General features: G+C 32.8%; 1 protein-coding gene across 3 annotated transcripts; it reads right to left on the reverse strand.

Annotated features, from left to right (window-relative positions):
* Nucleotides 3,482-6,978, reverse strand: LOC109223231 (F-box protein At2g17036-like). Of its 3 annotated transcripts, none has more exons than XM_019387453.1 (2): nucleotides 6,832-6,978; nucleotides 3,482-4,759 (listed from the first exon to the last, which is right to left on the reverse strand). In XM_019387453.1, exon 2 carries the CDS (start codon nucleotides 4,749-4,751, stop codon nucleotides 3,681-3,683), a length of 1,071 nt encoding a protein of 356 aa, XP_019242998.1. In that variant the 5' UTR covers nucleotides 4,752-4,759; nucleotides 6,832-6,978; the 3' UTR covers nucleotides 3,482-3,680. The 3 variants fall into 3 exon arrangements, with proteins under 3 accessions (XP_019242998.1, XP_019243000.1, XP_019242999.1); XM_019387455.1 differs by having other exon boundaries at nucleotides 3,482-4,644; nucleotides 6,832-6,975; XM_019387454.1 differs by having other exon boundaries at nucleotides 3,482-4,687; nucleotides 6,832-6,975.

Consider the following 11,610-nt stretch of genomic DNA (forward strand, 5'->3'; position numbering starts at 1 on the left):
CTGGAGTACTATTTATAAGGAAAATTATTTATTGGAGAATAATCTGAACTGCATTTCACAGTTAATCCTTTTCCAATTTAAGCTATCAAACTGCAATCATATAATTTTTTTTAATTTGAAAATAAAAATCCAGGACAGTTCGATTATCCTAACAATAGAATATTCTCAACCAATTACCAACAAAATTTGATAATTAAATGACCATATTTACCAATGGATTTCTAATGAATTATATTTCATTACAAAATCCACAAACCGATTACCAATGGAAATTCTATAATTAAAAATTAAAAAAGCCATATTTATCAACGAATTGTCCATTCGTTAGTAAATAACTATTCCCTCCGGTAGGGGCATCAATGGTTCGGTTCGGCCAGTTATTTTGTACCATACCAATTTTTCGGTTATTCTATTATGTATAACCAAAATTAAACTTTTCGAAACCGTCTCAATCATGTCGGCTTCTCTTCGGTATCGGTACAGTTCGGTTAATTTTCGATATTTTTTAAATGTCATGTAAAAGTCGCTAGTAAAAGTAAAATGCAATAACATACATATTTTTATAGGACTTAGCAAAACTCTCCAGACAATTTTACTGTTTAAATGGTGATGAATTAAGAAAACATTAATGATGACCATAATATAGATCTATCAACTACTCTACAATAGTATAAAAGAAACTAAGCAAAGTCAAAAAAAAAAAAAAAAAAAAATCACACGAGTAGAATGATATTAAGCAAGCTGGGACTCAAGAATAAAGTCTATAGAAGATTAAATATTCAAAAAGATAAATCTAAATCATACAAAAGGAAACATATTCAATACATTTAATTTGCTACTCATAATCACTAAAATACTTCGTGTCTTGCTAATGAATATGATAAAAATAATTTAGTTTCAGTAGGAGTAGCATAATAGGTTTGAGAATTAGAATTTTGATTTTAATTACTTGTTGGCTTGTAATCATTTTTATAATTTCAAAGGTCAAGGAAAAATTTAATGCTTTATTTTTTAAACTTAATATATAAATATATTTCTTACATGTAAATTTATTCGGCAGGTTCGATATTTTTCTGATTTATTTTTATAAAATAAAAACCTACTCTAATTATTGGTACGGTTGTAGATTTATATAAAAACCTACGATTTTATTAAAAGAAACCTAAAAATTGGTTCGGTTCGGTTCGGTGCGGTCGGTTTAGTCGGTTTTTAAATATCCACTGACACCCATACCCTCCGCTCCATAATAAGTGACTTTTTTGCTTTTTTATTTTAGTCCAAAATAAGTGACCTTTTAGGTAATCAAGAAGGAATTAATTTTATTTTTCCAAACTTTGCTCTTGTTTACAAATTCCAATATGTCAACAATATGCTAATTTTAGTTAAGGATAATTTAGTCAAAATACCTCTTTTTTCTATGAGTTAGTATTTTCTTAAGGGGAGCATCAAAGTCCAAAAAGTCACTTATTATGAATCGGACAATTAATATACTAACAAAAAACTAACAATATTTATTTTGTTACTATAATTACCAACTGACTACCTAGAAAATTGGAAGGACAGACAACCGATTTTACCAACACTCTATCACAGTGAATTTACTAAGAGCAATTTTCAGAAAGCACAGTATCATAGCTAATTACAACTCGCAACTATTGTTACAGTATTTATCATTCGTAGCAAATTTTTCCTTCGCTAGGCGTTTGTATTCATTGTACCCGCTCATGTAGCGAATACAACTTGTCTCAACAGTATTCGTTCGCAACTCATACAATTTGTATCAATTATATTCATTCGCACAACGAATACAACCAAGGCAAAATACAAAAAAAAATAGGGGTATATACAAGGATAGAAATGATGAAAAATACATTGTACAGAAGCTATCAACTGTATTCGTTCGCGCATAATGGTTGTATTAATTAATATAATATTGACGGAAAAGTTGTATCAATTGAGAAGACGAGTCAGATATATAAAAAGAAGAGAATCTCAAATCTCAAAAAGTTGTATCAATTAACATATCAATGGAATATCGGTTGCTAAATTTACCAATGGAAATTTTTGGACTTCATCAAGCAAATTGCCAACGAATAATTTTGCTATTTACCGATTGATTTTCCATCGGTAATTTTAGTAACGATATTATCCGTCGGTAAATATTACCAACGAGCCTTTTAGCAACGGATCCAAATCGATTGGTAACCCAATTTATCAACTAATATCATCAATTTACCAACCGATTTTTCGTTGGTAATTTGGGTGTGTTTGTAGCAAATACTAATCTATTCCTTGCATTAGTCATATATTTGGTTTAAACTAACACACATGAAATTGAAATGTTTTGCTTTTCTCAGTTCAACTTATTGATAACTCCATTTAGTTTTGTTCAACTTTGAGATTGAGAAAAGAATCACTAAATTAAACAAACCAAAATTTTGCAGCTAAATTACGCATATGAAATATATAAAATCAAACATTATATGCTCCAAAAAGAAAAGAAAAAAAAATTATATTTCATCTTTTACGTGCTAGTACTTCTCTTCCATACAGAGAACTATAAAGACAATTGCTTTTTAGTAGCAAAATTAGCTTAATTTCAATAGGAGAGAACTCAATATCCAGAAAAATCTTCACTTATCAAGACGGCCTAAGGAAATATGAGGTACACCAAGAAAGAATTCTCAATGAAATGTATTATAATTTATTGGGGAGGAGAATGTCGCAAAATGGGTGACAGAAGTCTCGAAATTTAATTGACTTATTTATTCCCTTTTTACACATGAAGGAAAACAACTTATATTTACGGGATAATCAACATGATTCTTTTATCTCCTTTTACCTTTCATGATACATTACCTAAACTCACAAAACAAAAAAAAGAAAAAAAAAGAAAAAAAAATAGCATTGAAATTGAATCATTGTTCTAACACTTCTCAAAAGGAAGTTTGGCACTCTACGGTTCTCTTGAATTTCATTTTGCAGTTGTCCCACTTCAATAGCAATTGCAAAAAGTCTATTTGCAGTATCCATACGTGCTAATACTTAGTTTCTTCTTTTGCATTTCAATCATCTTACTATCTTGTTATGTATGTTGCTTTTACATGGTTTTTCGGTGTTGTCCCGTCTTGTTTTCTTGTTATTATTGTTGTACCTATATGCTTTCCTGAGCCGAGGGTCTATTAGAAACAGCCTCTCTACCTCTACAAGGTAGGGGTAAGGTCTGTTTACACACTACCCTCCCCAGACCCCATTACGTGGGATCAACCCCCGCTAACCCATTGTTCCAACACCAGCTCCAAAACTTCACAGTAACACAGTTGAGACATTTTATATTAGCATCACAAACTGAATAAAGAACTAGGCATAGTAGCAGCCTTTTACCTCTTCGTAAACATTGATCTAATCCACTCATCTCTTAGCTATGAACAGAAGTCAGCAACCAAATAGAAATATGGACCAAAGAAACAAGACCAATCGATAAGCAATTAGAGCATCTATTCACCACATTTTACTCAATCAAGTAATATGCAAGAACAATGATCAAACAGGCTGCAATGAGCCACTGATACATGCAAAGATGAACACAAATTTAAACTTGAAGAAGAACAATATCCTATGCTCTTTCTTTATCTATTCTAGGTTTACAATAAAGCATGAATGTGAGCGCCTACGACTTTCTACCACAAACTAGGAAGTACCCAGGTTGCGGAAATATACCTAAAGGAATTATCATTTCCTAAATTCATAAAATCGGTGTAATTTTCTTTCAAGTTATACACACTCATGTAATTCCCCATACATCTCGGTCCAGATGCCAACAACGAATCCAGGTTGTCGTGCACAAAGTAGATACAATTGCGCTGCAGATAGTCACATGCAGGAAGGGAAGTACAAATATCGGTGTCAACAAGTAAAACATTAGTACCCAAGTCCTCCAACCTCATCCACTCCCTTTTTGAGATATCAAACCTGTATGCTCTGAATCTATTAACCATGTTTCCATTTGGATAAGAGAATAATATCAGAAGATCTCCCGACGATTCCACCAAATACATCTTTTGCCAAGATTTCTCTTGTTGGGGCGGAGAACTAACGCACAGCATCCTTGGAGTATCGACTCCATTTGTTTCAAGCGAAAAGAGTGTTCCTACAATTGAAAGTGCCATAATCTGATCCTTAAAGCACACAACATCAACAAAACGAGCAGGGATTAAAGATTGAACCAAAGACCACCTGCTGTCTCCCGATCTAGTGAATGCCACTTCAGAACGAGGACCATATATAATGAAAACCATATATTCATTTTGAATCTTGAAGTATTTAGCTTTGTGAATAACAGAGAACCAACAATCTTTAGCAGCACCTTGGATGTTTAATGCGGTAATCGATGGAAGATTAATGCAAGCATGAGTAAAAGGGTTGACAAGGCGAACCTCAAATCTTGGGTTAATGGTGATGACCGATTCTTGACAAGCGCCCCAACACCGAAAATCTTGAGTTTCAGGGAATGGCAAGTAATGAAACTTAAACTTGCACATACTCAAGAATTGCCTCATCGACCCTTTGTTGGTTTGCATTTCCCCGAGCATGAGCCATGGCAATTGGAAACCAGGATGCCAGTTCTTGCTTTTACAAACTAGCCTCCAGGAGCGGCATACAGAAGAAAATGAAAGGAAATCTTCAGCTGCGTTCAACAGGTTTGCGATTGATTCAATTAGGTCATATGGAAGTGCCGACCATCCGGCCATCTCATATGCTGATTAGAAAAAGTACAATAAAACAAACACAATGAAGTTGTGGTCAACTATAGGTCTATTTATAGCCAAGTTCAACACAAGAAATCTACATTAGCATTTCGAAACTATTCGGTCCACATTGAAGTATCTCAAAATCTAGTCAAAAAAGGGCAAATATTAATGGTATTAAAGAACCGAATCTTATGCGCATTATGGTAGGAGTGTCAAAAATATTGTTAAAGCGATCCAACATATAGATCTGAACCTAATCTAACCGAACAACCTTCCTAAATGATGTATAAAAGTATCATATATATACCAAATATAATAACCAGCCATAAATTTCAACTTGAGAAGCAACAAAATACTTCAATTACTTATATTCTACTAGTTTAAGTCAATAATGCCTTTGCCTCCTCCATCCTTCTTTAACAGGCATTTCTTTTGCTAGTAAGTAAATAAGAGAGAATAGAACTTTCATAATTTAGTACTTGTGATAGGTAAGAGAGATGACAACTAGTACTAGCTCTCTTAAGCTATGATGAAGAGTTGTATATTTTTGTGTTATAATAAGGTGTTATTTTTTTACATAAGAATGAGACATCTTAAAAATCATTGAAATTCTTATTTTTCTTTCGAAAAGAAATACTGACACAATGTGACGGTTCTAAAAGGTATGATTTTGGTTATACATAATAGATTAACCGAGAAATTGGTATAGCATAATTTTTAGAACCACTGACACCCTAAACATTAGAAGTCCACTGACTATCTGTAACATTTTCACCTTTCTTAGACAGCTAAATTTGTTCTCGGAAGTTATCTTAAATCTTACAAACCATATAATGAAAGAAAGAAAGGTTACAATTTGAGACAGAGCTGCACCTATAATTTTATTAGCCATCAACCCGTCGTTTTTCAAAATTGAAAGTAAATTAAGAAATCCACCAAACTTTCGCAACCAACAGGTCTGCACACACAAGAGGTTGGATGCCTAAGATTCATATAATTGTCTAAAAGAATCCAACGACTACATTTCCGGTGCACGTATACGAAAACGAAAACAACAGAGTATTAACATTGAAGCACAATAAGCAAATGAAATAACAAAGCAGTCATCATCTTTATTCCCTACCTTTCCTTTTATCGGTAGGGAAGTTTTTATGTTCTAATCAAACTAGAACCCAGCAGAGACTCTAAATTTAATTAGATTTCAGCAAATAAAATTTTCATGATTTATCACTTCAATGTGGAAACAAAAAATCATACCAATTTCCAACTTTCAATTTAAAAGACAATCAAAATAACCAAGTTTCCATCTAAAGTCTTCCTCACATTTTCCTTGGCGCAACAGTAAGAATTGTTGTTGTGTAATCAGGAGGTCACGAGTTCAAGCCGTTGAAACAGCCTCTAGCAGAAATGTAAGACTGCGTACAATAGACCCAATGCAGTCCGGCTCGTTCCCGGACCCCGCACATAGTGGGAGCTTAATGCACCCATCTGCCTTTTCTTTGACAAGAGGGGAACAGGGACATAGTGGGGAAGAAGTGATATATGAATTAAATAAGCCCAACCCCACAAATTATTTAAGCTAAAACCCTTTTACAGAAATATCTTGAAGTCGTGGAAACGGTCTCTTGAAGATATACAAAGAAGGATGCGTGCAATAGACCTAATGTGATTCGACCCTTCCCTGGACCCCGCACATAGCGGGAGCTTAGTGCACCGGGCTGCCCGTTTCTTCCACAGGAGGGGAGCGGGGACAGGGTGGGGGAAAATGGAATTTTTCGTTAGTCACTCATAAATTTAAGAAAAAATGATAAGAGGAATTAAATAAGCCCAACCCCACAAATTATCTAAAGCTAAAACCCTCTTACAGAAATATCTATTCTTCATCTCCAATAACTTTGCCTTAATCTCAATCTGGTTAGAGTCAACTACAGGAATCATCACTAACCATTACTCATAAATACGAAAAGTCGGATCAAACTTGGAATTAAATAAACAATATCTAGCTGTATGTAACAATTTTAATAAATATCCAGAAGAAGAAAACCAAAAACAAGAATACAGAAATGGAGATAATAGGTACCTGAGAAGCAAGTGAAGCGGTCCCAAATACTTAGCAGGTTGGTGATGATCAAAATTTACTTTGCCTTTTCCTTTGTTATATTTTTGACCTGTTTTTTTTTAACTTAAATTATAAAATGCTACTGTTGTTCGATTGTTAAATAAATAAATGGAATAATCAACCGTAACCGGCTTGTAACGCGGGAACGCGGGTTGGAGGAGCTTATATTTCTTCTTTTTTCTTTTTTCTTTTTTTAACAAAACCATATATTATTTCGGAGTGGGGAGCTTATAATTCTTCTTTTTTCTTTTTTCTGTTTTTTAACAAAATCATATATTATTTCAGAGTGGGGAAATAATTCTTTGAGACAATGGTAACGCAAACTAATTTCGTAAAGAGACTTTTTCGTATATATACGAAATTTTAAACTTATTTACTCAGTTTATTTAAGTTTTTCTAATTAATTAAAGTTTCTTACAAAATAAATACAAATTTGGTCAAAGTCTACAATTTATCTTCTACATAAATACATATTTTTTGTATATAATCCAATCAAAAATTACAATTTACATATAATGTGTATACTAGTTGTATATATTTTGTATATCGTTTTACCCGCGACAAACAAAATATAAGAAAACCAAATATTATTTAGATGTTGATTTAAAAGTATTGTTATGTTTACATATGGTACCACCTAAGATATGACAAACAATAACTAGTGATATTATCATACCACACATATCTCAAAAGAGATTTAATTTCGTATAATTTACTTCCTCTTTATAAATACTATTTCTTAAAACCGCTCGTCATCTCAATAGAATTAAGATAATAATAGACGACTCCACCAATTAAATTTGAATTTAATTTATCTATTATTTACTACAATTTTTGTATGATCATACACACCTATGATTAGGGTAAAAATTGCACAGGGCGCCCTATTTGGGCGCCCCTTTTTAACCTGTAGCCGCTTTGTCTTTCTGTTTGCACCCGTACCCGTTTTTTTGTTAAAAGCCATTTGAAAAGACCATTTTGCCCTTCCTTATTAAAAAGACTACTTTCTCTCCAAGTATTCGCTAGTCCTCTACTTTCTCTGTCTCTCTCTCTCCCGTTATTCGCGTTTTTTGAAGTTCTTCTCTGAAATCAAACGGTTTTCGTCGTTGTTTTTGATTTTTCAACTGCTAGTCGTCGTTGTTCCTACATTACAATTTAATCGCAGGTACATTGCATTAACTTTCTGGGTTTATTTTACGATTTAATTTCTGATTTTGGTTTTGATAGTCATGTATTTATGATAAAATATTTTCTTAGGGTTTAGTTTGATAAGTGCATTAGTTTTACTTTTACGATTGTATTTTTAGGTTTTTTGAACGAGTGTTTATGTTATTAATGAAAATTCTATAATTTCTTTTGTGATTAGACGTTCAAATTTTTAAAAATTTTGAGAGTTAAACAGATGATACTATAGTTCAATGATATCTTAGATATGAGCTGAAGCTTTTTTTCATGTTTTGGCATTATTTTTTGGATTTGAATTTTGTGTTTTTGTTTTGTGTAAAAATTACAGCATGTTTTTTTTGCTGAATGTTTTGTGCTTGTAACTGGTGAAGTTCTTCTTTAGGAGCTGAAGTTTTTGTGTTTGTAACTGGTGAAGTCCAGTTTTAGGAGCTGAAGTTTTTGTGTTTGTTACTGGTGAAGTCCATCTCTAGAGCTGAAGTTTTTGTTTTATACCTGTCGAACTTCAGCTCTATAGCTGAAGTTTTTGTTTTATACCTGTCGAACTTCAGCTCTATAGCTGAAGTTTTTTTGCTGAATGTTTTGTGCTTGTAACTGGTGAAGTTCTGCTTTAAGTAGCTTGAAGTTTTTTGTGTTTGTTACTGGTGAAGTCCATCTCTAGAGCTGAAGTTTTTGTGTTTGTTACTGGTGAAGTCCATCTCTAGAGCTGAAGTTTTTGTTTTATACCTGTCGAACTTCAGCTCTATAGCTGAAGTTTTTATTTTATACCTGTCGAACTTCAGCTCTATAGCTGAAGTTTTTGTTTTATACCTGTCGAACTTCAGCCTTCCTATGTATTGAACTTTTAACTGATCTTTTTGATAATGTCCTGATGTTATTTTTTGTATCTTTTACTTTTTTTGAACAAATGGCTCCTAAGTATTTTACATGGTGGAGACTGATCCAACTCTTACTTCCTCAGGCAACGCATCGTGCCTAAGTATTTTACATGGTGGAGATTCTTTCACCTTTCTCCTCACTCTTTTTCTTGATTTCTGAGAAGTACAAGAACTTTCAGCAATTTCTTCAATTCTATCTGATGTTATCGGTATAAGATCCATGTTTAATTCATCTTCATTGTTGCTTATCATTGCAGAAGGTAACAAAAAGGTTTGTTGGATTGTGTGTTGGTTGTCTATTTGCATTATTAGTTGTCCTTCTTCTTCTTGGTCATCGACAAACTGGTATGAATTTATTAGAGGAGGGGGTAATTGTTGCAGCACTATGTATTCTGAAGTAGCTGTAATGTTAGAAGGTTGTTGCCCGTTGTCTACTTCCATTATTAGCTGTCGTACTTCATGTTGATAGTCAGCAGAAGGTTCTGAATCTAACGCATATGCGAGAGATTGGTTGAATGCTGCAGATTCTGAAGGTTGTATTTTTTCGATGACGAAATGGCAATTCTTGTAGGCTGAATCAGTTGTAAGCAAATGTATACACGGACTGAGTTCTTCATCTGAAGTTACAAGCATTCCTTTGCTTGTATTTAGTTTGATATCAAACCATACTTTTAATGTATATCTGGTTGAATCAATATTTGCAACTTCACTAATTTTCTTCAGGAAACTATTGAATGATATGTCCTTATTAAGTAGAACAAGTTTTGTATCATGATCCAAGTATTTGAAATCAGGAGTCCAACTCCCATTGAAAGTTATAACAACGCAAATCGGATTCATCCTGTAGACTGTAGTTTTGGTTAAAAGTCATAACAAAAGTATCAAATGTAGGACAAAAACTTCAGCTCATCACTAAATACACTAAATAAACAAAAGCTTTACGACAAATACTATCGAGTCCAGGACAAAAAGTTCAGTATCAAGTGCTAAAGTTTTTAGAAATGAACTACATAACTTCAGGACATTGAGCTGAAGTTATTTGAAAAAGATTTAGGACAAAAACTATCGAGTGCAGGAGAAAACTTCAGCTTATCAAGTGCTGAAGTTTTTAGAAATGAACTAAATAACTTCAGCACATTAAGCTGAAGTTATTTGAAAAAGCTTTAGGACAAAAACTATCGAGTGTAGGGGAAAAACTTCAGCTTATCAAGTGCTGAAGTTTTTAGAAATGAACTAAATAACTTCAGCACATTGAGCTGAAGTTATTTGAAAATGAATTCAACAAACTTGAGCACGTTTCATCATTAATTGCATAGTACACAGGAGTGAACATAATAAAGACAATTAAAATAGTAATTATATTCCGTTAGGGTTATGTGTTAGTCTAATAATTACATTCCTATCACATTCATGCACGCTTTTCTTTAGACAACGTTTAAAATTCCTCTTTGCCTTTTCATATACCATGCACAATTTTTTCCCTCTATAAAAGCACGCTATACTTTGAGAGTTTATTCACTCAAACAAATATATTCTAGCATACATAAAATACAAAAAGAAGAAAAATGGATGCTGTCATAAGGCAAATAGTAGAAGAGCTGAAGCAAGACATTATGGAGGCATTTGAATTAAAACTGGATGAGGTGATAGACAAATATGACAGGGAGCTCGAAGAAATCAACCACAAACTCGATACGCTTTTGATGTATGCAAGATTTGATAATCTTGCTGATGAAGATGCTCGTCCATCTGGTAGTGACAACGACGATGACGACGACGATGATGATAATATGGACAATTAGTTTTTCTTTTTGTTATTTTTGTTATTTTGTTATTTATGTTAATTTATCGTTTTAATGTTTAATGAAATGTTAAGTTTTTGTTACAAGTTTTTTGTGCGTTTTTTCTAATATTAATTCTATTCAATATCAATTTTTAATTTAGCCAGTGTAGGAGGAAAACTTCAGCTCCTGTTGTTGAAGTTTTTAAATAATAACTAAAAAACTACAGCACCTAGGCCGAAGTTTTTGGTGCAATATCAATTTTTAATTTAGCCAGTGTAGGAGGAAAACTTCAGCTCCTCCTGCTGAAGTTTTTAAATAATAACTAAAAAACTTCAGCACCTAGGCCGAAGTTTTTGGTGTAATATGATTTTTTAATTTAGCCAGTGTATGAGGAAAACTTCAGCTCCTCCTTCCGAAGTTTTTAAGTAATAAGTAAAAAACTTCAGCACCTAGGCCGAAGTTTTTGATGCAATATGAATTTTTAATTTAGCCAATGTAGGAGGAAAACTTCAGCTCCGCCTGCTGAAGTTTTTAAGTAATAACAAAAAACTTAAGCAACTATGCCGAAGTTTTTTGATGCAGTATGAAATTTTAATTTATGTTTTATTATTTTTTACCCAGTGTACGAGGAAAACTTCAGCTTTTAATTATTAACAAAAAACTTCAGCAACTATGCCGAAGTTTAAACAATCATATAATGTTTAATATAATTTCTTCTTCGATGTGTTATTTGCCAGCTCGTTAACTAAATAACTTCAGCTTAGAATGTTAGAATTCATCGTCAAATAGATTTAGAATTGCAAATTCAGCATATAATTCAATCAATCAATCAGAAAACATATAATTCAAAAACTATTTTTGAACTCTGGAGATGAATTTGAATACTTACAATGTAT

This window comes from Nicotiana attenuata, chromosome 3 (genome assembly GCF_001879085.1).
Source record: "Nicotiana attenuata strain UT chromosome 3, NIATTr2, whole genome shotgun sequence".
In the NCBI taxonomy this organism is placed as follows: domain Eukaryota; kingdom Viridiplantae; phylum Streptophyta; class Magnoliopsida; order Solanales; family Solanaceae; genus Nicotiana; species Nicotiana attenuata.